The 22,497-nt window shown below is 51.6% G+C and overlaps 1 protein-coding gene across 2 annotated transcripts; it reads right to left on the bottom strand.

Moving 5' to 3' along the window:
* Positions 1–7,596: 7,596 nt before the first annotated feature.
* Positions 7,597–22,448, bottom strand: LOC138822155 (RIB43A-like with coiled-coils protein 2). 2 transcript variants are annotated; one of them, XM_070014717.1, is made up of 7 exons: positions 22,282–22,448; positions 20,440–20,521; positions 16,565–16,756; positions 13,121–13,239; positions 10,325–10,552; positions 8,379–8,545; positions 7,597–7,729 (listed from the first exon to the last, which is right to left on the bottom strand). In XM_070014717.1, the coding sequence occupies exons 1-7, from the start codon at positions 22,393–22,395 to the stop codon at positions 7,651–7,653; spliced, it is 981 nt and encodes a 326-aa protein (XP_069870818.1). In that variant the 5' UTR covers positions 22,396–22,448; the 3' UTR covers positions 7,597–7,650. The 2 variants fall into 2 exon arrangements, with proteins under 2 accessions (XP_069870818.1, XP_069870817.1); XM_070014716.1 differs by having other exon boundaries at positions 16,415–16,756.
* Positions 22,449–22,497: the final 49 nt, after the last annotated feature.

Below are 22,497 nucleotides of genomic sequence, written 5' to 3' on the forward strand. Positions count from 1 at the left end.
AACCTGCCTGATCAGCCTCCTGATTAGCTAGGGTTACAGGTGTGCCTCCAGCTAAATCCACAGTTTTAAGTGTGTGTTTCTGAGCGTTCTAGTATATTCCCATAGTTGTAAGCCTTTCCTGGTATCTGATTTCGGAATGTTTGCATCACCTGAAACCTGTACACTTTAGCTGATATCCTTACCTCCCTGCTCCTCCATAATGCCAGTCTGCTCCCTACCTCTGCAGATTTGCCAATTATGGACATTTCAGGAAATGGAGTCCTGTCCTGTGTGGTAAACTCCCAAGGGTCTTTGTGCTGTGGCTTGTGTCCTCATTCTCCCAGTACAGATCAGTATTTCACGCTGTACACGGCCCACACCAGGCTTCTCCACTCATCAGCTGATGGACATTTGTCTTCTTGGGCTTTGTTTGGGTGACCCTCTCTGAACCTTCTTGTACCGGTGTCCGTGTGCGCATACGTTTTCAGTTCTCTTGGGTATTTACACAGGGGTAGGATTGCTGGGTCAATGACTCTGCCCCCATGGAGCAGCCCCTTCTCAACTTGATGAGACCAGTGCATTTTGCCTGGCCCCTCCCATTGGTGAATACGGTGTCTCAGGACCCGGCACAGCCCCCCCCCCCTCCCTTCTCTGAGATCAATTCTGAGCTGTCGCGCAGTGCCCACAACAGTAGCTCTGCTTATCCCACCCAGTCTTATGTTTTTGAAAGCAGGAGAGAGTCCAGAGCGGTCACTTTGTTGATTCTAAATGCAGAAGGCCCTTGCACTTTGAACAGCTGTATCGAAGCTGCTGGAGGATCCACATCTGGATGGCTGTTTCCACGGATCTTTACTCAGAGTGGCTTGCTTCCCTGCAGGTTCAGTGTGTTTATGTGCCTGTTTGGGGTTGGATTTAACCTGGAGAATCCCGAGAGGCCTGAGCTGAGCCTGTTTCTTCCAGAGATGATCCATGTTGGCTTCTATTCCATACTGTCATGCCCCGCTGCAGCTGGTCTCTTATTGCTTTGACAAAATGAATCTTGCAGAGCACGTGGGCAGCAAAGATGGCGCTGAGAGGGAGTTGAGTGGGCAGAGCCCAATTTGTTTACGTTCAGTGCGTGAACGCTCGTGGAAGCTTAGGCGCATGATAGGGTGTGACCTTGACAGTGATTGGTTGGTTCCTCTTCCTCCCCATGCCCCAGGTCTTTTGCTTTAAAAAGTGCTTGCTGTGTGGTAATAAACGAGTTCCTGCTTGACTTGACTCAGACTGTCTCCGGGCTGAGGCAGGCTGGGGAACGGGCGAGCCAGAGGCGCACTTACCTTGCCTTGACCCCGTCCGTCTTTCTTGGGACGGACGAAGACCCTACAGAATGTGAGAACAATTAAGTTCATTCTTTTTCCTGCTGGGGTCTTTCTTCATGTCTTTGAGTAAATTTGAACAATAGAAAGTGGGCATTTGGATATGAGTCTCAAAGACCACCAACACCATCACTACCATCAACATGGTGTTGTCATCATGTCTACCATTACTACCACCACCACCACCGCCACCATCGCCATGATCACTATGATGACCATTACCACCACCACTGTCCTTACTATCATCATCACCAACATAATCATACCACACCACCGTTTATCATCGTCATCATCACCAATCACTGCAATTATCACTAACATGATAACCACCACCACACCTCCACCACCAGCATTGTCATCAGCATCACCACCGCTGTCCTTACTATCATCATCACCGCAATGATCATCACTAACACAATAATCATTCATAACCACACCACCATCATCATCATCATCCCCATCACCACCACTGTCTTTACTATCATCATCACGCCACCACCATTATCATCATCACCACCAGCATCATCAGCATCACCAGCACCACCAGCATGACGATGTCCTTCATGATGTAGAACGCAATACAGAAGCACGGATTGCAGTGAACATGCTGTCCCTCTGACAAGCACATCTGGCGACATTAGGCCACGTGCCCAGGGCAAGGGCCTCACCCTGGTCTTGGAGGGGAAAGTCTATGTCTTGAGCTGACCCCTCATAGTGAGCAGGTGGCCTGATCACTGAAATGCAAGTCAGAATGATCTGCGCCTGACACCTTGCTCAGCCTTCTATAGTCTGTAACACCATGTTGTCCCTCCAAACCTTAGTCTTCCTAAAAGAAGCCAATAAATAAGCACCTGCTCACCCCACTAGATTACTGCAAGGACCCAATGATGCCCTGTGAGAGGTCTTTGTAACAACACAGCAGGTGAACGCCAGACCTTGTGCAGGGTAGAACTTAGCGGAAAGAGGGTAGAGACAGGGACAATCAGCTCCAGGATGTTCCTCCTAAATCACTGAACTCACCTGATTCTGCAGGCTCATCACTCAGCACTGTGAATGTACACAAGCTAAAGAACCATGAGTTAGAAACGCTACCCAACTTGAACAGTGGGGAGGCCAGAAGTGACCTGATACCACAGGAGAATCCTGAACGTGCTAACACACGGCATTTGATATGGATCCAACACTAAAGCACTGCAGGAGACCAGAGCAAACATAGCAGGGACCCGTGACCATGAGGAGCCAGGGCATTGTGGGGAGACACTTGTAGATGGTATGCAGGAGCTGCCTGCCCAAGTGCGGTAGTAGCTGCACACCTCCTTGGGTGACCTCACGCTGACGGACCCAAAGCACAGTCTCCGGAACTCAGCTGCCTGTTTCCAGAACGACTAGCAGGGCAAGAACATTCCCTGTAGGGAAATGGATGGTGTGTTTTGTGGGTGGGGCGTATTTGTTTTGAGAGAAGTTGCAAACAGGGATTAAGGATAAAGCATAGGAATTCAATTTTTAAAAAGTTGAAGACATTAAAAATCACTTAAGATATAAATGAAACACAGACCCTCCTGGATTCTGTCAAAAGATCCAATTTATGAGTCATGGGCATAGACAAGGGAGAAAAAAGATAAACTAAATCATCAAGAGCCTACTCAATAAAATAGCAGAAAACTTCCCCAAAGAAAGAGAGGGTTATCTGTGTGGCAGAGGCTTACAGAACTCCAAGCAGGCAATATCCAAGAAGAAACATCTCTTAGACACATAACTATAGTTAATACACTAAATATATAGAATGAGGACTACTGAAAGCGGCAAAAGAGGACACAGGAAATTTACAGTGGCAAGACCATCAAAAGGACACTTCTCAACACAAACTCTAAAACCAAGGAGGGTGTGGAAGGACATAACTGAAGCCCTGAGAGAATAACCTCCCATCATAGATTCCTACAACCAGCAAAGCTAACTTTCTTAAGATAACTTACGAGCGAGAAATAGAAGCCTTTCTAAAAACTGAACAAATTCATGACTAGTAAGCCAGCACTGAAAAAGATACTTAAGGGGATGCTACCACAAAAGAAGAAAATCAAAACCAGGAAAATCCAAGACAAAAGAAACTATTGATGAGACCCAATTAGAAAAGCAGGAATAGGAGAGAAGCCACTCTCATAAAATCAACAAATTGTTTAAAAAATAAGATATCACTCAATATGCACGTTGAGTATTCTTGGTCTGAACTCTGCAAATAAACGACATAGGATGGCAATTTAGGTTAAAAAGCAAGATTCAACTAAATGGCAGTACTCCGAGGTTTGTTACACATTTCTGGATTTACAAGGCTCCAGCACAATAATAGTAATAGACTTCAATATCCCACTATTAGCAATAGCTAGAGCATCCAAACAAAAAGAAATCAACAAAGACACCTCACAATTAAATATCGCAGCAAATTGACGAAATAGACACCTACAGAGTGTGTCATCCAGTAGCTGCTCAGTACAGCTCATTAGACTTTCTTCAAAATAGATCATATCCCAGGACATACAGCAAGTCTTACCAAATTCAAGAAGATTGAAATAATTACCTGTATCTATCAGATCATAATGGGATTACACTAGAATTCAACAGCAAACGATACTACAGAAAATGCTGAACCACACATTACTAAACATGTGAAGGAAAGGAGAAATGTGGAAGTTCCTAGGATCTCATGAAAATGAAAACACAATCTAGAATCTTTGATGAGTGCCTACATCAAAGGAACAGTGTGGGGCTGGGAAGGGGGCTCAGTGGTAGAGCCTCGCCCTGCATGCATGAGGCCCTGGGTTCGATTCCTCAGCACCACATAAGCAGAAGAAGCCGGAAGTGGTGCTATAGCTCAAGTGGTAGAGCGCTAGCCTTGAGCTGAGGAGCTGAGGGACAGCGCCCAGGCCCAGAGTTCAGGCCCCACGACTGACAAGAAAAAGAACAGTGAGCTCTCAAATAACATCCTAATGTTCCACCTCAAACTTCTATAAAGATAGGAACAAGCCAAACCCCAGATTAGCAGACACAAAGAAATAGTAAAAGTTAGAGTAGAAAGTTCTAGAGCTCATACTTTCAGGAATGTAGCAGGTTATAAAATCAACTAAAAAATCAGCAACTTTTCTATATATGAACAACGGCTAGGCCAAGAACAGAACCAAGAAAATTCCATTCACAATCATCTCAAAAATAGGTAGGCATGAACCCAGGAAGCGATGAAAACTATGCTTATCTCTTCACTCAGACCCATTAATTCTCCCCTCGTCTCCTCCTGTGGCTGCCATGAAATCCATCTTTTTCTGCCCTTCGCCACATCTCTTCATTTGGCATTGTTGTACAGGTTCTCAGCTCGAGGTAGACTGAGGTGAGATTGGGCAGACAGACAGTGGGAATGGTGTTTATGCTTTATTCCGATTCTGTCGATATTCACCATTAGCAACGGCAGCCGGCAGGCATAACGGCACGCTGCCCATAGGCTCGCCTTCCGATCACTAGCAGCACACTGTCCAGCAGTGGTGTCCTGTTTCCTATCCCACCAGATGAAAGAGGCTTCTCGATGAAATGTGGCTCAAGGCTACCTATGGTAGTGCATGTGTACATAACTTGTTTGCGAGGATATGCTGAACCAGCTGAATCATAAACACTCCCTGGGAGATGAAAGGTCCAAAGCCCCAGAAGTTAGGTGAGAAAGTCTGACTAGCTACCTGTCCCGTCAGGCACAGAGGGGCTAGTGTGAGAGCCAACACGTAGACTTCGGGTTTCAACTTGGTAATCACCCTGGGTTCCAGGAAAGACAGGCCTGCTGCATGACGTCTTTGTAACAAGTTGAGACCACCTGAGTATCAGCAAAGCCTCACAGAGGACAGATCGCTCCCAAATGAAGACAACTATCTTAAGATCAGGCTGCACCTGGAGCAGGAGAAACTTTCAAGTGATAACGGCTTTAACAACTTGCCTGAAGCCGGGCGCTGGTGGCTCACGCCTGTAATCCTAGCTACTCAGGAGGCTGAGATCTGAGGATCGCGGTTCAAAGCCAGCCCGGGCAGGAGAGACCGTGAGACTCTGATCTCCAATAAACCACCAGAAAACCGGAAGTGGTGCTGTAGCTCAAGTGGTAGAGTGCTCGCCTTGAGCTGAAGAGCTGAGGAACAGCGCCCAGGCCCAGAGTTCAAGCCCCACGGCCGACAAAAAAAAAAAAAAAAAAACAAAAAAAAAACAACTTGCCTGAGACCGTGGCCAGCCAGCACACACCTGTGAACAGGACTCAAACCCCGGACACCTTTATCCCCTGCTCCCAATTGTTCCCACCTAACACCCAGAAGGCGGCTGAAGACAATTGGGTGTCATCTTCTGTGGCATCGTGCACGTCACCTCCTCTACCGCATTCCTTTCCAATCACTTTCTCTACATTTACATCATGCCCAAAGTCTTGTCTTGCTCGCCGCAAGGACTGAGGTTGATTAACTACGCTGATTTTCTGGTCACTGTGACCTCAGTGTCCAGAACGGCCTGGCCTGCCTGGTCTCCTCATAGCTGGTAGCAAGTGGTTGCTGAGTCAGGAGGAGACAGGGAAATTATATTATTATTATTTTATCATCATTTTTATTATGATTTTACCAAAAGAGCCAGACCCAGAAGTTAAAATCAGGAAGTAAACGGACAAACAGAAAAGCTTCCCTTCCATCATCCTGTTGGAGGCATCGACCTGCGTAACCCCGTCTGAGCTCCTGGGGGGGAGGGGATGGGCGGGTGCGTGCAGGCATGCATTCCTCTGGGGGAGGAAGGGACGCCCTTTCCTCCATGCGGGGCAAAGGTTCTGCGCCCGGCGCCAGACTCAGGTGATGGTTTAAAGTGCCATTCCCGCTTCTCCTAGTTAACCCTGTAGAACAATGCCTCCAGACCCGCTTTGTATACACCTGTGCTTTACCTCCTTTTACAACCTTGATTACTGGAACTGCTCCACCTTTGTGGACAAAGATTAGTTTTTCCTGCTGACTTTAACTCTAATTGTCTGCGCTCTCATAAAACTGTTTAAAATTAACTCTGCCCCTGACTGAAGATTCACTTCTGCTTGTGTGCTGTATATAAGCACGTGGTGTTTCAATAAACTGTCTATACCCGCAGGGCGTGGTCCCCTCCTGCCTGTACCAGATCCCCCGCCGCGGAAACAGCACACATACTTCCTTCTTAATGTTAAGTTTTAAGATCAAGAGACTTAGAAAGGGCTAAACCTGCCTTATCCCTTTGGAATTGTGAAATTCTTGGAACTCTTAATAATACAGGGAGAATGTGTTTCACAGAAGAAAGTCCTGTAAGTTGCCTGTGTTTTGGGTGGGCCTCATCTTACCCATTCAAACTGTTGTCTAAAAAAGATTAGGAGGTGAGCCAGGTGCCAGTGGCTCACCCCTGTAACCCTAGCTACTCCGGAGGCTGAGTTCTCAGGATCCATTTGAAACTAGCCCAGGAAGAAAATTCTGTGAGACTTACCTCCAATTAACCAGCAAAAAGCCAGAAGTGGAGCTGTGGTTCAAGTGTTAGAGCTGCCATGAGTGAGAGGTCACTGGACGGTTCTGCATCCAAACCCCACGACAGCACAAAAAGAAAAAAGCTATGCAGAATAGGCTTTTTAGCAATGTGAGGGTTTTCATGAATAGTCATACAGAGCACTCTTTCAAAAATAAAAACAAAAGCCGGGCGCTGGTGGCTCACGCCTGTAATCCTAGGTACTCAGGAGGCTGAGATCTGAGGATCGAGGTTCAAAGCCAGCCCGGCAGGAAAGTCCGTGAGACTCTTATTCCAATAAACCACTAGGAAAACGAAGTGGCGCTGTGGCTCGTGGTAGAGTGCTCGCCTTGAGCTGAAGAGCACAGGGACAGTGCCCAGGCCCAGAGTTCAAGACCCACGACCGACAAAAAATAGAAAAATAAAACAAAGCGAAACAAAACGCTAGCCAGCAGCTGTGGTGAGAACCCACTTACCCTACCTTGCTTCCTGGTGGGGTGGAAGGCTGCTGGACGCAGCAGCAGCACTCCTGCCCACAGGCCAGACCCCTGTCCCCGTGGCACCTGAGCACTGCCTCCGTCCACAGCTGCCGCCCAGGCGTCCGCAGCACTGCAGCCTCAGCGGGGACCTCGGGCAGGAGATCTGGGCCGAAGGATGCAAATCCCAGAGCGTGAGGAACACACTTGTCCATCACAAGCAGGGTACCGAGGGAACTCTGGGCCTGCTTTCAGTGAACGAGACTGAGTGGAGGCTGCACTTTATTCATAAACAAGTGGGGTGAGGGGGGCTTTTTTTTCCATTATCGGCTTCTTGTATTAAACTGTGCAAAATAGTCTCCTGTGGGTTGATTTTTATAGACTTCTTCATTGTGTTTTTTCCTAATGATGAAAGAAAAGGGGAAAAAAGGTTAGTAGGCTGGGAATATGGCACAGTGGTAGAGTGCTTGGCTAGCACGCATGAAGCCCTGGGTTCGATTCCTCAGTAACACATACACAGAAAAAGCTAGAAGTGGTGCTGTGGTTCAAGTGGGAGAGCGCTAGCCTTGAGCAAAAAGAAGCTCAGGGACAGCGCCCAGGCCCTGAGTTCAAACCCAAGGACTGGCAAAAAAAAAAAGTTAGTAAACATATATTTTTCCTAAATAGTTTTTTCAGGGAAAAAAATCCTGTACTTGCTTGTGATTAGTGTGTTATTCATGATACAGAATTCAGTTCGACCCCCCCGAGCTACGCAGGGAAGTAAATAAACCCACTGCAGTTATGCACTCAGCTGACTGGTGCAGAGGTCAAGGAGCTAGGTCTATGGACTGCTGAATCGGGGATCCTCCCTGCTCAGGACCACCTGGAGCTCCTCCCTCCCTCGCAGTCAAAGCCACCACTGCCTTCCCAGGGCTCAGCAATGAGCCTCCTCCAGGAAGCCCTCCTGACCTCCCAGACTAACCCCGGGCCCCTGGGCTCCAGGCAGCCAGTGTAGGCAGTAGTGTCCCGGGAGGACTGCCGGGGCGGGGAGGGCCGTGTCCCCGGCACTCACTGCGAGCTCTGCTCCTTGGCGAGGCCGAGGTTGCTGCTGTCCAGCGCCCGGCGCAGGTCCCGCTGCAGGCGCTGCTGCTGCCGCTCCTGCAGCAGGGTGGCGCGGGCCCTCTGGACCCTCCGCTGGTCCCAGTCCATGTTGCGCTGGTGTTCTTCCTCCTGGAGCCTCTGCAGGGAACTGCGGTGACTCACCACCACAGCCCAGGCGCTCCAAGCCCCACACCCCGGGGGGCTTGGCCTCTCATCTCACAGATGGGGAAACTGAGGCTGGGAGAAGGGGCAGCCTCCCCCTGTGTGGCCCTGCTGCTTCCCCGCCTCTGAGGCCCTGGCACCCTGCACAGCCCTGCCAGTGAGCAGGTACAGGCGTGCCGGGGCCCTCCGGGTCTGGCTCCGCCCCACGGGGGTGCTGGCTGGCTGCCACGCACCCACCCGAGGCCCCGGCTGTCCAGGGCAGTTCACAGGCACCCAGGCCACGCCCAGGGCCAAGCGTGAGCACAAAGGCCCGAGGCGCTCAGCTCAAGTTCACCGGTCCCAACTGCCTCCATGCACAGAGGGGAGTCGGGGCTGTGAGGACAGAGCCCCGAGAGCCGCCAGCCTGCGGCCGCCCTGGGCCTGGCAGCGCCTTGTTATCTGTAAACCGCGCCTGCTGCGGTCAGGACTCCTGGCACTGGGGGCCAGGCTTGCAGGGAGGGCCCCATCCTCTGCCCCCACCTCCTTTCCAGAGCCCTCAGCTCCCCACGGTTGCTCCAGCTGCCCATGTCGCCGGATCACAGGGCCGTGACCCCAGGCCACTCCGGACCTCCACTTTGGGATCCTCGGGGCTCATCTCAGCATTACCCACAATGCCTTGTCCCTGGTGTCACCTCCAAGGGCCACCGCTTCTCTAGGACCCTGACCTGAGCCCAGCGGTCACACACACCCGAGACAGCTCACCTCAGTTTTTCCTCTATCTACTCCTGCTTTTCTTCCGTCTCCTCTTCCTCCTCCCTCCCTGCCAAACTCAGCGGCTCTCAACACGCAGCACCCCAGCCTCACATGGTCACACTGCCAGGCTGAACCCCCTTCCTCCCACTGTACTGAGGCCAGGGAGCACCCCACCGGTTCACCTCAAACTCCTCACCACAAGCCCTTCCTGCTGGTAGGTGGGGGTCCCAGACACCAGGCCTCGGAGTCCATCTACAACACTGTTTATCAGAATCACTACTACTCTATCAGTGTTGACTCCAACATTTACATCCCCAGCCCAGATCTTTAGCTAAACCACAGATGCTTTCCAGCCGCCTACCAGGCTGCTCTCCCCCAGGCTCTACTTGGAGGTGTGGGCAGAATGCTTCTTGTCCTCCACTGCTTCTTCCTTAATAAACCACCACCAGCCTACAAGCATTCCATGCCCCTGGTTCTTTGCAGTTAGCAGCAATCTTATGCTTATGCACTGTCTACTCAATCTCCTCAGATTTTTTTAAAAATTCCTCTTCCTCCACAGCCTGAAGATGCATTAGAAAGGACTGGTATTCAAGCAGCCAGTTTGTGCCAGGAGGTGCAGCCAGGTGTCCAGACAGTTAGTGCTCACAGGACTGCCACACAAACCCCGATTTTGCTAAGGTTTTTAGCCGAAAGTTCTCTTTGTGGGTTTTTTTTTTTCCTTCTTTGCCATATTAAATCCCAAGAGATCAGCTATCTACTGCACAACTGATGTGCTCAAGACTGCTCGTGATTTCCACCAGCCTGCTCCTCCGCCCATCTTACCACCAGCTTTCCCAGGGGCTCAGGCCAAAAGGCCTGGAACCCCCTTCCCCCCTCCCCCTTTCTTTCACGTGCCCTATCCACGTCATGTGACTCTGTTCCAGAATGGACGCGCCCCAGGACTGGTGTGACGCTGGCTGAGACTAAGCAAAGGAGCTGGGCACGGGGGGGGGGGGGGACAGGGGGCAGAGGACGGACGGGCACCTGCTTCTCCTGGATCTGCTGTTTCTGAGTGAGGCGGGCCTCCTGCAGCTGCTCCTGGGTCATGCCCCTCCAGCAGCTGGGGATGACGTGGCAGGGCCCCAAGGAGCCGGACATCTGCTCCGGGCTCTCGGAGAACGGGTCCCTGTGCAGCAGGGTGGAGATCTCATACAAGTTGTCCTCTTGCTCTTGTTTCTTCTCCTGCCTTTTCCTCTTGGCTGACTCCATAGCCTAACGCAGAGGACATTGGAGAGGACGCTCTGAGGGCCCAGCGGGCCTCTGATCCAGGTCTGCCAAGCCCACCAGGGCCCTGGATGGAGAAGGGGCCAGGAAGGCAGTGCAGGGGCCAGACCTGCCGGCATGGCCATGTGGAAGGCTGGAGCCCTGGCCTCCTGAGCGCTCACGCCCTGCAGCTGTGCCAGGAGCCACAGGTCTAGGGTCTTTGGCCCCAGGCCATTTGGACCTCACTGGGCTACAAAGACCCCTCAATGGAGTATTCTCTATTGCCTCCTACTAGTGGTGGCTCCGAAAAGGTGGAAGATGTGCCGCCACCTAGCGGTCCTGACAGCTTCAGTGCCCCAAAACAAATTCGCAGTCACGCTGCTCTCCACTCCCCACAGGGCTGTGGGGAGAGGGCGGAGAGGGGAGCGTGGGGCGTGACCTGTGGTGAGTTACCTGCCCTCTCTGGGCTGCAGTCACTTCTTGGTAAAATCAAGGGATGATGAACACTGCTCACAGCGCCTCTGGTGGTGAGGGTGGGGCGACAGCGCCAGGCGGCATCACGTCACATAGCACGTGCTTTGCCTCCAGACAGGACCAGATGCCCACCATTTAGTGTTTGGCTCTCCCCGAGCCTGTCTCTTATCAACTGGACTGCCCTGGTTGCATTTCTATGCCACGGCCGCCTGGCACCACCGCTCACACAGAAGCTAATTGCGGCTACGGCCACAGCCATAGCTATCAGCTGGCCGCTGGTGCTCGCACCTGCATCCAAGTTACTCAGGAAGGCTGTGATCTGAGGATCAAAGTTTGCCTGGCCTGGAATTTTCTTTTGAGGATGGTTTTCTCGAACCTTCTATCAGCATCCCAGACTAAGTCTAATTCTAGTCAAGGACAGAAGGATAAAAGCCAAAGCACAGGTCTCGCTAGAGCAGAGCGGTTTGTGATGGTGCTGCCACGGGAGTAACTCAAAGTATCGACCACCAATGGGTGCTCACTGAGAACAGGAAGGAATGAACAAAGCTATGAGTGTGGTGACATGGTTTAGCAAGAGCCCTATTAGTGCCTGGTAGGAAGACCTCAAAAGCAGCTGTTGATTTGATTGATAGATGAATGGGTGGATGGATGGAATAGTGAATTCACTATCAAAAAGCCCCATTCCAGTAGCTCAGGCCTGAAATCCTAGCTACTAGGGAGGTGGAGATCTAAGGATCGCAATTCAAAGTCAGACCAGGATGGAAATTCTATGAGACTCTCATCTCCAAATAACCACCAAAAAGCTGGAAGTGGAATTGTGGCTCAAGTAGTAGAGTTCCAGTCTTGAGTGAAAACACTAAGAGAGCCAGGTGCAGGTAGTTTACACCTGTAATCCTAGCTACTCAGCAGGTTGAGATCTAAGGACTGTGGTTCAAAGCCAGCCTGGGCAGGAAAGTCTGTGAGACTCTAATCTCCAATGAACCCGCAGAAAACCGGAAGTGTTGCTGTGGCTCAAAGTATTAGAGCACTCGCCTTGAGTGAAAAAGCTTAAGAGACAGCACCCAGGCCCTAAGTTCAAGCCCCATGACAAAAAAAAAAAAAAAAAAAAAAAGCTAAGGGACAGTGCTTATGCTGAGTTCAAGCCCCAGGCCATCAGCTTGCGGTGGGGCCGGGCTGGCTCCTCCCGCAGGATGCTCTTTGGAAAGGCCGGGCGAGGGCACCTTTGCGGCCAGCCGCGCCTCTGGACCGCTTCTTCCCTGGCTGCTCGCGGCCAGCAGTGTGCCCTCCTCCATCCTCCCCACCACAGAAACCCACCACTCCTTGGGGATTTTTGACTATCCACTGCCTTGTGAGACATCTTTGAGCCTGCTCTCCAATGTATTTGGCCCACAAAGCAGGAAGTGCATAAACATAGCACGTGCTACGCAAAACACAGACACCTGAGAATTAAAAACAGATGAGTAGGTGTCATGTTGTCTTCCTGCTTCCCAAGGGATGGGGGGGTGGGGTTCTTTGGTAACCACAGGTCTAGTCAATGATCTAAGCTGATGAACTAATCCAGATGCCAGGCAACCAACTGTGTGTGAGAAGAAAGCCTGGAAGAAGTCTGACTGCCAATGGGATTAATGAATCCAAAGCACCCTCAGCACAGAGCTGGAGGGGAGGTGTCCATCCACCTGTTCTTGTTAAGTGAGTCCAGACTGGGCAGCAGACCAAGGCTGGTGCTATGGTCCAGGTAGATGCGCTATGAATGACCTTTAGTGTAGACGTCTGTCTGTGTGTATGTGTATATTCACTCTCACGTACATGCACACTCTGAACTCAGGACCTTGTGCTCTCAGTTGGCTTTTTCACTCAAGACAGGCACTCTGTGCTGCCATCTTCATGTTCAGGAAGAAAACCTGAGGTTTGGGAAGGTCAGCGGGCCCCTCCAGTTTACGAAGTGAATTGTGCAGCCCTCTGTTCCCAGATTCTGGCTTGGGGAGCAGCTCCTGCGAGTCACAGGGCAGCCCTTCTCCAGGCCTTGCGAGAGAGATGGGGAGGGCCCAGGAAGCTCCCTTGCGCTCGCCCTTCCCTCCAGACATGAGCCCAGGGTTCACGTACCTGGTTCTTGTTGAATTCTTTCACAGCTGCATTGACTGCCTTCTGGGTGGCGAGCTGCAGCTTCTGCAGGTGCAGGGCCACCTCATCAGCCTGCAGCCTTGCCTGCGTATACAAGTCCTCTGTGAGGAGGCAAGATGCAATCAGACTGCGCATGCCCCCGGGAGCGGCTTCCCGAGAGCGCCTCCTCGGGTGTGCAGGGCACCTGTGGCACGGTCAGTCACCCCTCGCGTCCTTCACGTCCTCCTCGTCCACGGGGGTGGGGAGAGAGGGACAATAACGATAGGACCTGCCTCCGAAGGCTCTGGCAGAATTAGACCATTTAATTCAAGGTGGAGGTTCTTAGCACTCAGGGAGTGCTAACAATCATTGCTATGTAGAGTCTGCTATGGATTAGTGATGTCTGCAGGGGCAGACTAAATGTGTGCGTCTAGCTATCCTTGGTCATTATGGGGTGTCGGAATCAGAATGTGGAGAGGAAAGGGTGACAGGTATGATGATATGGCACTAGGACTCTTGGCCAGGTCAAAGTGAAGGGACCAAACAGCAAAATGTAGGATCTGGAGTCAGAGCACAGATATTCCCTAGCTCTGTTAGCTCTTATCTTTGCCTCTCTATGCCTCTGGGTCACAGTCTGTGAGACAGGGCAACACCATGGTTCAGATTTTTTGTCGGTTGTGGGACTTGAACTCAGAGCCTGGGTGCTGTCCCTGAGCTCTTTTGCTCAAGGCTAGCATCCTACCACTTGAGCAACAGTTCCACTTCCAGTTTTCTGGTGGTTAATTGGAGATAAGAGTCTCGCTGGCTTTCCTACCTGGGATGTCTCTGAACCACAAAGCGATTCTCAGATCTCAGCCTCCTGAGCAGCTAGGATTACAGGAATGAGCCACCAGCACCCAACTTGCTTCATTAACTAGCAGTTTCTGATTCTGAATTTGTGTCTTATGGGTCTCTTTCTTGTTGCTAAAAGATGTGAACCGAAAGAGCAGACTCTCTTTTTCTGTATGGTGCTGGAGATGGAACCAGGCTTTTGCACACACTGCTTCAGTGATCTACCACTGACTCTTCAACCTTGACTTTTTGGCCCTGGATCCCATTCAGCCTCATCTCACCTTTCCTGGTTCATTCATCTACGTGACAGGGGCCATCAAAAGCCCAGCTTGGGCCCTGCTTTGCTGGGCGCACAGATACAGTGGTGAAACAAAGTCCCTTCCTGTCCTTCCTGAACTTGCTGTGTAGATCACACAAACCCCAGACAGACAGTCCATAGGGGAAAAGCACAAGAGGCTGAGCGAGCCTGACTTAGGTAGCTGGGAGCAGGGCGGGAAGGCGAGACAAGGACTCAACAAGATGGGTCAGGACAGGTGTGAACGTTGGACAGGATGCTCAGTGGAAGAGCCAAAAGTCTGGAGCACTGCGGGAGAGGCATGGAGGCCATGGAGGATGTGAGGGGCCCAGCCAGCAGAGCCGCATGGGCTGAGGGAGGGCTTTAGATTGGAGTCTGCACACCACGAAGCCTTTAGAGTTTGGATTGGGATGGGGGATGTGGGCGTAGCACTGTTCAGCCTGACACCATTTAACTAGCGTCACCCTGCTCAGTATGTTAAGATGTACCAGAGAGGGGAAAGGAAGCAGGAAGACATTGGCCCACCGAGGTGCAAGAGGCAATGGCTTCTATCACAGCATCAACAAAAGAGAAGAGAAGGAAGGGACCGTTCAGAATACATGCAGGAAATAGAAGAGTCTGGAGACAAGGTGAACTCAATGACCCCCAGGTTTGTATTTGATGAAAAGAAGCAGGAAAGGGGCTGGGAAGGTGGCTCAGTGGTAGAGCGCTTGCCTTGCATGCCTGAGGCCCTGGGTTCGATTCCTCAGCACCACATAAGCAAAAAGAAAAAAGCCAGAAGTGGCGCTGTGTCTCAAGTGGTAGAGCGGAAGCCTTGAGCTGAAGAGCTGAGGGACAGCGCCCAGGCCCAGAGTTCAGGCCCCACGACCGGACCCAAAAAAAAAAAAAAAAGAAGCAGGAGAGATGTGAGAGCAGGCAGATGTGGAGTGAGAAGCCCGGGGAGATACGAAAACCGGGCAGAAGCCAGGATAAAGACTACACAAAGGCTCTCGCCCAACATGGAAATTCAGAGCACCAAGGAGATGGATTACACTCCAAAAAGGTAGGCAAAATGGGCACCGGTAGCTCATGCCTGTAATTCCAGCTACTCAGAAGGCTGAGACCTGAAGATCAAGGTTCAAAAGCCAGCCCAGGCAGGAAAGTCTATGAGACTCATCTCAAATTAACTAGTAAAAAGCCAAAAGTGGAGGTGCGGCTCAAGTGGCAGAGCACCAGCCTTGAGCAAAACTCCCAAGCGAGAATAGGCACCGAGTTCACATCCCAGTATTGGCACAAACATAGAAGTCCTAAAGGTGGATTATTTCAGCTAATATTTATCCAAATGCTAGAAACAGGATGTAGTAGTGAACACAAAAGTCCTCTGCCTTCACTGAGCTTAGACCTGTGACATTGGGAAGAGGGGCGGCAACGACAAAAGCCAGATGTGACGTCAGTGTTCAAGGTCATGGAGAAGCGTAAAGGAAAGGGGTGAGAATGTGGGGGTGAAGATATAGGATTTAAAACAGAAGGGCCTGGGTGGGAAGGCCCCCGATGACACTGCAGCAAAGACCTGGAAGAAAGTGGTAAGCCAAATAGATAGCCAGGAAGAGGCATTTCCAAGCCGCAGAAGCAGCAGGTGCCAAGGCCCTGAGGCAGAACTGATCCTCAATCTGAGCCTGACCCCACCCCCAGGAACCGTGCAGAGGTGGCAGAAGGGCGCTGCTGTCCTCAAGGACGGCAGGACGGTCTCTCTAGGGAGGCAGAGAGGCTCCCCTGGGTCTCAGAGCCTCGGCCGAGGGCTTAGCTGGCCTGGAAAGCCCTGGGCATTGTGGGTATCAGGCCCACGAGCGGGCCCCACAGTGTTCCTGGAAGATGTGGCGGGCTCCCACACACTAACACCATTCCTTTTCCAAGCAGACTGAGACCACACGCAGGCCAGGAACCAGTTCCGGGCCTGATCCAGAGTCATTCTGGGAGGACACTGCCTGTGCTACTGAACCGCGTCTGCAGGTTTGCGACCCTAAGACTTAAAAAAGCCATCCTACATGGCTGGAGGCATGGCTCAAGTGGTAGAGCATCTGCCTAGCAAAGAACAGGTTCTGAGTTCAAAACTTCAGTACCATCCCCCCCAAAAAAATCACCCACAAAACCTAGGGGTTTGATTTGCCAAGTCACCTCTGGCCTGTCCTTACCTGCCATTTTGTGGTCAGCCCGGGCTTTCTCCCATTCCTGCTGCTGCTGTAAGGACCACTCCCTGTTCTGTTCCTGTTGGAACTTCTTCCTCTCCCGGAACTTTAAATCTTCTCCCATGAACTTATGCATTCCTATGACTGCATTCTCACCATCATCTGAAATCCCAGCCGGAAGCGCTTTCTTAAGGGCTTGGGGGTCAGACAGGTCAAATTCACGGCGAGTTTCTGGCTTTTGAAAGGTCTGCTGGAAGTCATTGATAGCTCTGCAGAGACTTTTCCTGTCTCTCCTTTCCCGGCCTTCTAATATGCATGTGATTTTGTCATTCTGCTTAATTTCAGCAGCTAGGAAATAAAAAAACAAAAACCCACATCAAAATGAAACCTTCAGCATTTGTTAAATACATCCTTCAACCTGACCATTAAAGGATTAGTATCTTGAATATATAAAGAGCACCTAACAAATTGATTTTAGAAAAATAACCCAACCAATAAAATGGGCAAAGGCTAGGAACAGGCAAATCTCTATCAAGAAACCTGAGCTGGCCGGGCACTGGAGGTTCACCTGTCATGCTTGCTACTCAAGAGGCAGAGGTCTGAGGATTGGGATTGGAAGCCAGCCTGGGCAGGAAAAGAATCTGTGAGATTCTTATCTCTAATGAAACACCAAAAGGCCAAAAGTGGAGCTGTGGCTCACGAGGTAGAGTGCCAGCATTAGGTAAAAAAGTTAATGGAGAATGTAAGATCCTGCGGTTCAAGACCCCTGGCACAACAACAAAATTGCTTTTAAAAAAAGAAAGAGAAAAGAAACCTGAGTGGTTAATAAACTTGCAAAAGGATGGTTAATTTTGCAAGATGGAAGCCCCAATGAATTGGAGGTAAAGCACTCAAAATGCTACCAGCTGCATGAAAGGTTAGTAAGGCTATAGGATACAAGATCTCTCCCACACTGCTTCGCTTGCAGAAGGAGATCTTGGTTCACTGCTAACCAAGAAGTTTGGCACTATGAACATCCATCAATACAAGATCAGATCTACCTAGGGACACACAGCATAAGCACCCATAAGCCAGGTGGTGGTGGCTCACACCTGTCATTCTAGCTACTCAGGATGCTGAGAGCTTGTCTTATCTCTAATTACACACCCAAACAAACAGACAGAAGTGGAGGTAGAGCTCTAGCCTTGAGCAAAAAGCAGCTCAGGGATAGCACCCAGGCCCTGAGTCTAAACCCCAGGATGAACATAAACAGGGAGAAAAAAAAAAAAGCTAAGGCACAGCATTCAGGATCTGAGTTCACGCCCCAGAATCTGAACAAAATAATTAATACTACTACAACTATATGAAGCCAAGTTGGGAAAATGTTAATACCTAGTTTGGGTGGGGGGAATGGGTGGACACACAAATCTCTGTCACACTTGCTTTACAAGTTCGAATTAGTTTATATCTAAAAATAAAAACAGGGGCTGGGAAGGTGGCTCAGTGGTAGAGCGCTTGCCTTGCATGCCTGAGGCCCTGGGTTCGATTCCTCAGCACCACATAAGCAAAAAGAAAAAAAAAAAGCCGGAAGTGGAGCTGTGGCTCCAGTGGTAGAGTGCTAGCCATGAGCTGAAGAGCTGAGGGACAGCGCCCAGGCCCAGAGTTCAGGCCCCACGACCGGACCCAAAAAAACAAAACAAAACAAAAAAACAGTAAGGTTTGGATAATATAAACATTTACAAAGAAGAAAATAAACTTTATTCATAGTTCTTTACTCCAACATAAGTCTTGCTGCAACATTTTCCATCTTGTTTAGAGTCTAAACTATTTTTAAAACTTATTTTTTTTCTATTTTAAAAATCCTTATGAGACTTTAAAAACCTGAAGTTTCAATCACTGTTGAGTTTGTTGGCTATAACTGAATGAACCCTTAACTGAAATTTTATCTAAAACTCCGATGGCACTTTATGTGACTCCTATCTCAGGAAGTGAGTTCTGTGCATTGGTGTTACTTAGGGTAAACAGCACCCCCACAGATTAAGATCTTGGACTTTTTTGGGGTGAGAATGTATACATATGTGTGTTTAAGGCTTTTCTAGGTTTTTTAAAAGAACATACAGAAGAACATACATTCATCCTTAAAATTTATTTCCTCTGATCTATGTTAAAACTAAAATATTTATTTATTTAGTGCTGGTACTGGGGCTTGAACTCAGGGCCAGGGCACACCATTTGAGTGTGTGTGAAATTGAGCTGTGGCTCAATTTCAACTTTTTGCTGGTTAACAGAAGCATCTCTTGTGCTTTTTCTGTGGAGTTGGCTTTTTTTTTTTTTTTTTTTTTTGTGGGGCTTGAACTCTGGGCTTAGGCCCTGTCCCTGCACTCTTCAGTTCAAGGCCGAAGCTCTACCACTTGAGCCACCACGCCACTTCCGGTTTTCTAGTGATTTTGGAGATGAGTCTCACGGACTTTCCTGCCCCGGCTGGCTTTGAATTGTGATCCAGATCTCAGTCTCCTGTGCCACACCGACTCCAGTGGAGTCTGCTTAGCATGGGAAACCATCTATCAGACCAAGATAGGGGCTTCAGAGACCTATCTCTGAGTTTTGGGACTTCACCGAAGTCTACCTCAGAGAATGGGGCTTTACAGAAACCTATCTCCAAGTTTTGGGACTTCACCGAAGTCTACCTCGGAGAATAGGGCTTCTAAGAGGCCTACTCCTGGAAAAAGGCTGGCAAACCCCTGGGAAAGATGTGTTTCTGTCTTTCTTCTCCTCATAAGAGTGCCTATTAATCTTTTACTGTTTCTGCTGTTCATTGTACTTACTCATTGTCAACGTTCCCTTATTCAAAGCTCTTTCTTAAGAGTGTTGACGACTCCAATATCTGATGAGTGTCTTAAAAATATGACTAACTCACCAGAGTTAAGTGCTACCCTGGAAGCCCCTCTTATGGAGGCTAGTAGACAAGCCATAAGTAAATATAAAAGTATTGGGGGTTTCATGAAGTCATTTCAGCAGAAGGAATTGTTTGTAAAAGAGTTGCAAGAAGCTATAGGCGCGGCTAGAACAGAAGGAATGTATGGCAATTGCGGAGATAACTACTTAGGAGAAAGAACTTCCTGTTACTCTCTTTCACTTCCTAAGAGACTTGCTAGATCTAGGCCTCCATGACCTTACTATTAAAGAAGGAACAGGAAAGATCTTATGGGACAATTAAGGCCTCTATAGAAATAAGGTAATGGTTAGATGGTGACAAACGTCGAAACCCATTATATTTCTTAGAGATAAGCCAGAAACAAGTGCCTATCAGGCGACCATCTGGTGACCACCCAAGAATGAAGCCCTGCAGCAAGATTGTGTAACCTTTTGCCCTTTCTTATGAAGACTTCTGTTATAAAAGTTTGTTATCCTCTGCACTCAGCATTCAGCATCCACTCCTAATGTGTGTGAGTTGTCTGTCTGCCATCTCCCCATCCTATTCCAGGTTCCTCCCTTAGGTGTCCTCCATCGTCCTGGTCAGCGCGGCACTCCTGAGTAGCTGGGATTACAGGCACTCCTGAGTAGCTGGGATTACAGTCGTGAGCCACCGGCGCCCAGCTGGAGTTGGCTTTGAATCACAATCCTAAATCTCAGCCTTGTGAGTGGCTAGGATTGTAGGCAAGAGCCATGAGTGCCTGGAGTGCGTTGATTTCAAGGAAGGAGAACTAGCTCATTCACTGAGCACAAGCAGCTGGGTTTTTTGTTTGGTTTTGCTTTTGCCAGTGCTGAGGAGCAGACTTAGGGCCTGACACTGACTAGGCAAGCCCGCTTGCACTGGCTAAATCCCCAGGTTCGAGTGTGAAATTTTAAAAGGAGGGTAAATGTGAAATGGTGAAAATGTGAAATGATTGTGTGTGTGTGAGAGAGCGAGCGCAGGTGGGCACTCCCATGTATGGGAGTGCACAAGCTAAGCAGGTAATCTACTCCTGAGCGAAACCCCCAAGCCCAACAACTTCCTACACATCATGAGGACACAAAGGCAGACGGCCCTGTTAGGCATGGGGAACGCTCACCAAACGCTTCCTCTCGTGTTTTTTCAGCTGCTTCTCTCATCATCTGCTCTTGCACCTGAGCATTCCAGGCCTGTGTGTCTCCCTGGACATGGAAAACCGGGAACAGCATGAAAGCCACATAATCATCTCTACTGCTAGTGCCAACCAGTTGTCAGCTTGGGTGCCCACTGGCCCTTCCACGGTTGGAAGCCTGACTTTGGGTCTTGGGCCTGTGCACTCAACTTTCCCTAGAGCTTCCTGTTTCCCTTTCTTAACTAACAGGCATTCCTCCTCAGAGCACTGCTTAGCATCACCTCCTCCAGGAAGTCTTTCTGATTTCCCCCCAGACTCCAGGGTATGCAGGCAGCCAGCTGGGCCCTGCCCTCCCTCACTCTACCCTGTGGTCAACGCCTTTTGAAAATCTGTCTCCTTCAGGGCAGACTTCCCGCAAAGAAGGCCAGGGACTACACTGTCCTCACCTGCTGGACCCTGTCCAGGCTGGCCACCAATGGCCACTCCACCGGCGTTTGTGTAATAAGTGGGTGGGAAGGAGCCCACCCCGGGCAGAAAAGGTGGCTCAGAGGGAAAGCGAGTCAGGTCCTAGCCTCCCTTCACTGAGGCTAGGTGCGGATCCCACCAGCTGGGCCTCCCTCCCGGCTGCCAGGGAACCCTGCTGGTGCCAGACCATTCCTCCAGCAGCCTTTCAGCTGCACCTAAACTGAGTGACTCCGTCCCCGTCCCCCCTCTCCCTCGTCCCCCCTCCCTCGTCCCTGTCCCCCCCCCTCGTCCCCGTCCCCCCCCTCCGGCCCTCACCCCGATGATCCCGTCCCCGTCCCCCCTCCCTCGTCCCCCCTCTCCCTTGTCCCCGTCCCCCCCTCGTCCTCATCCCCCCTCCCTCGTCCCCCCTCTCCCTCATCCTTGTCCCTCCTCTCCCCCGTCCCCATCCCCCCCTCCCTCGTCCTCGTCCACCCTCTCCTTCGTCCTCGTCCCCCCCTCCCTTGTCCTCGTCCCCCCTCTCCCTCGTCCCCGTCCCCCCCTCCCTCGTCCCCGTCCCCCCTCTCCCTCGTCCCCGTCCCCCCCTCCCTCGTCCCCGTCCCCGCTCCTTCGTCCCCCCTCTCCCTCGTCCCTGTCCCCCCTCTCTCCCTCGTCCCCGTCCCCCTTCTCCCTCGTCCCCCCTCTCCCTCGTCCCCGTCCCCCCTCTCCCTCGTCCCCCCTCTCCCCCGTCCCCGTCCCCCCTCTCCCTCGTCCCCGTCCCCCCTCTCCCTCGTCCCCGTCCCCCCCTCCCTCGTCCCCGTCCCCGCTCCTTCGTCCCCCCTCTCCCTCGTCCCTGTCCCCCCTCTCTCCCTCGTCCCCGTCCCCCTTCTCCCTCGTCCCCCCTCTCCCTCGTCCCCGTCCCCCCTCTCCCCCGTCCCCGTCCCCCCTCTCCCCCGTCCCCCCTCTCCCCCGTCCCCCCTCTCCCCCGTCCCCATCCCCCCCTCCCTCGTCCCCGTCCCCGTCCCCCCGTCCCCGTCCCCCTCTCCCCCGTCCCCGTCCCCCCTCTCCCTCGTCCCCGTCCCCCCTCTCCCCCGTCCCCCCTCTCCCCCGTCCCCATCCCCCCCTCCCTCGTCCCCGTCCCCGTCCCCCCGTCCCCGTCCCCCTCTCCCCCGTCCCCGTCCCCCTCTCCCCCGTCCCCGTCCCCCCTCTCCCTCGTCCTCGTCCCCCCTTTCCCTCGTCCTCATCCCCCCTCTCCCTCTCCCCCGTCCCCCCTCTCCCCCGTCCCCATCCCCCCCTCCCTCGTCCCCGTCCCCGTCCCCCCGTCCCCGTCCCCCTCTCCCTCGTCCCCGTCCCCCCTCTCCCCCGTCCCCCGTCCCCCCTCGCCCTCACCCCGGTGATCCTGTCCCGGGCGTTGAAGACGCGTTTCTGGCGGAGCTGCTCCGTGTGCCTCCTCCTGGCCAGCGCGGCCTCCCGCTGCAGGTCCCTGGGCAGCGCCACGCTCATGACGGACGCGAGCCGAGGGGTCAAAGCCGGCCAACCCCGCGGCTGCTCTCCGCCGGCCCGACGCGCCGCGCGCCCGGTCGCTAAGGAACGGCGGCGCGCGGC

The sequence above is a fragment of the Dipodomys merriami genome, unplaced genomic scaffold (genome assembly GCF_024711535.1).
Source record: "Dipodomys merriami isolate MVZ:Mamm:240054 unplaced genomic scaffold, mDipMer1.0.p SCAF_990, whole genome shotgun sequence".
Lineage (NCBI taxonomy): Eukaryota > Metazoa > Chordata > Mammalia > Rodentia > Heteromyidae > Dipodomys > Dipodomys merriami.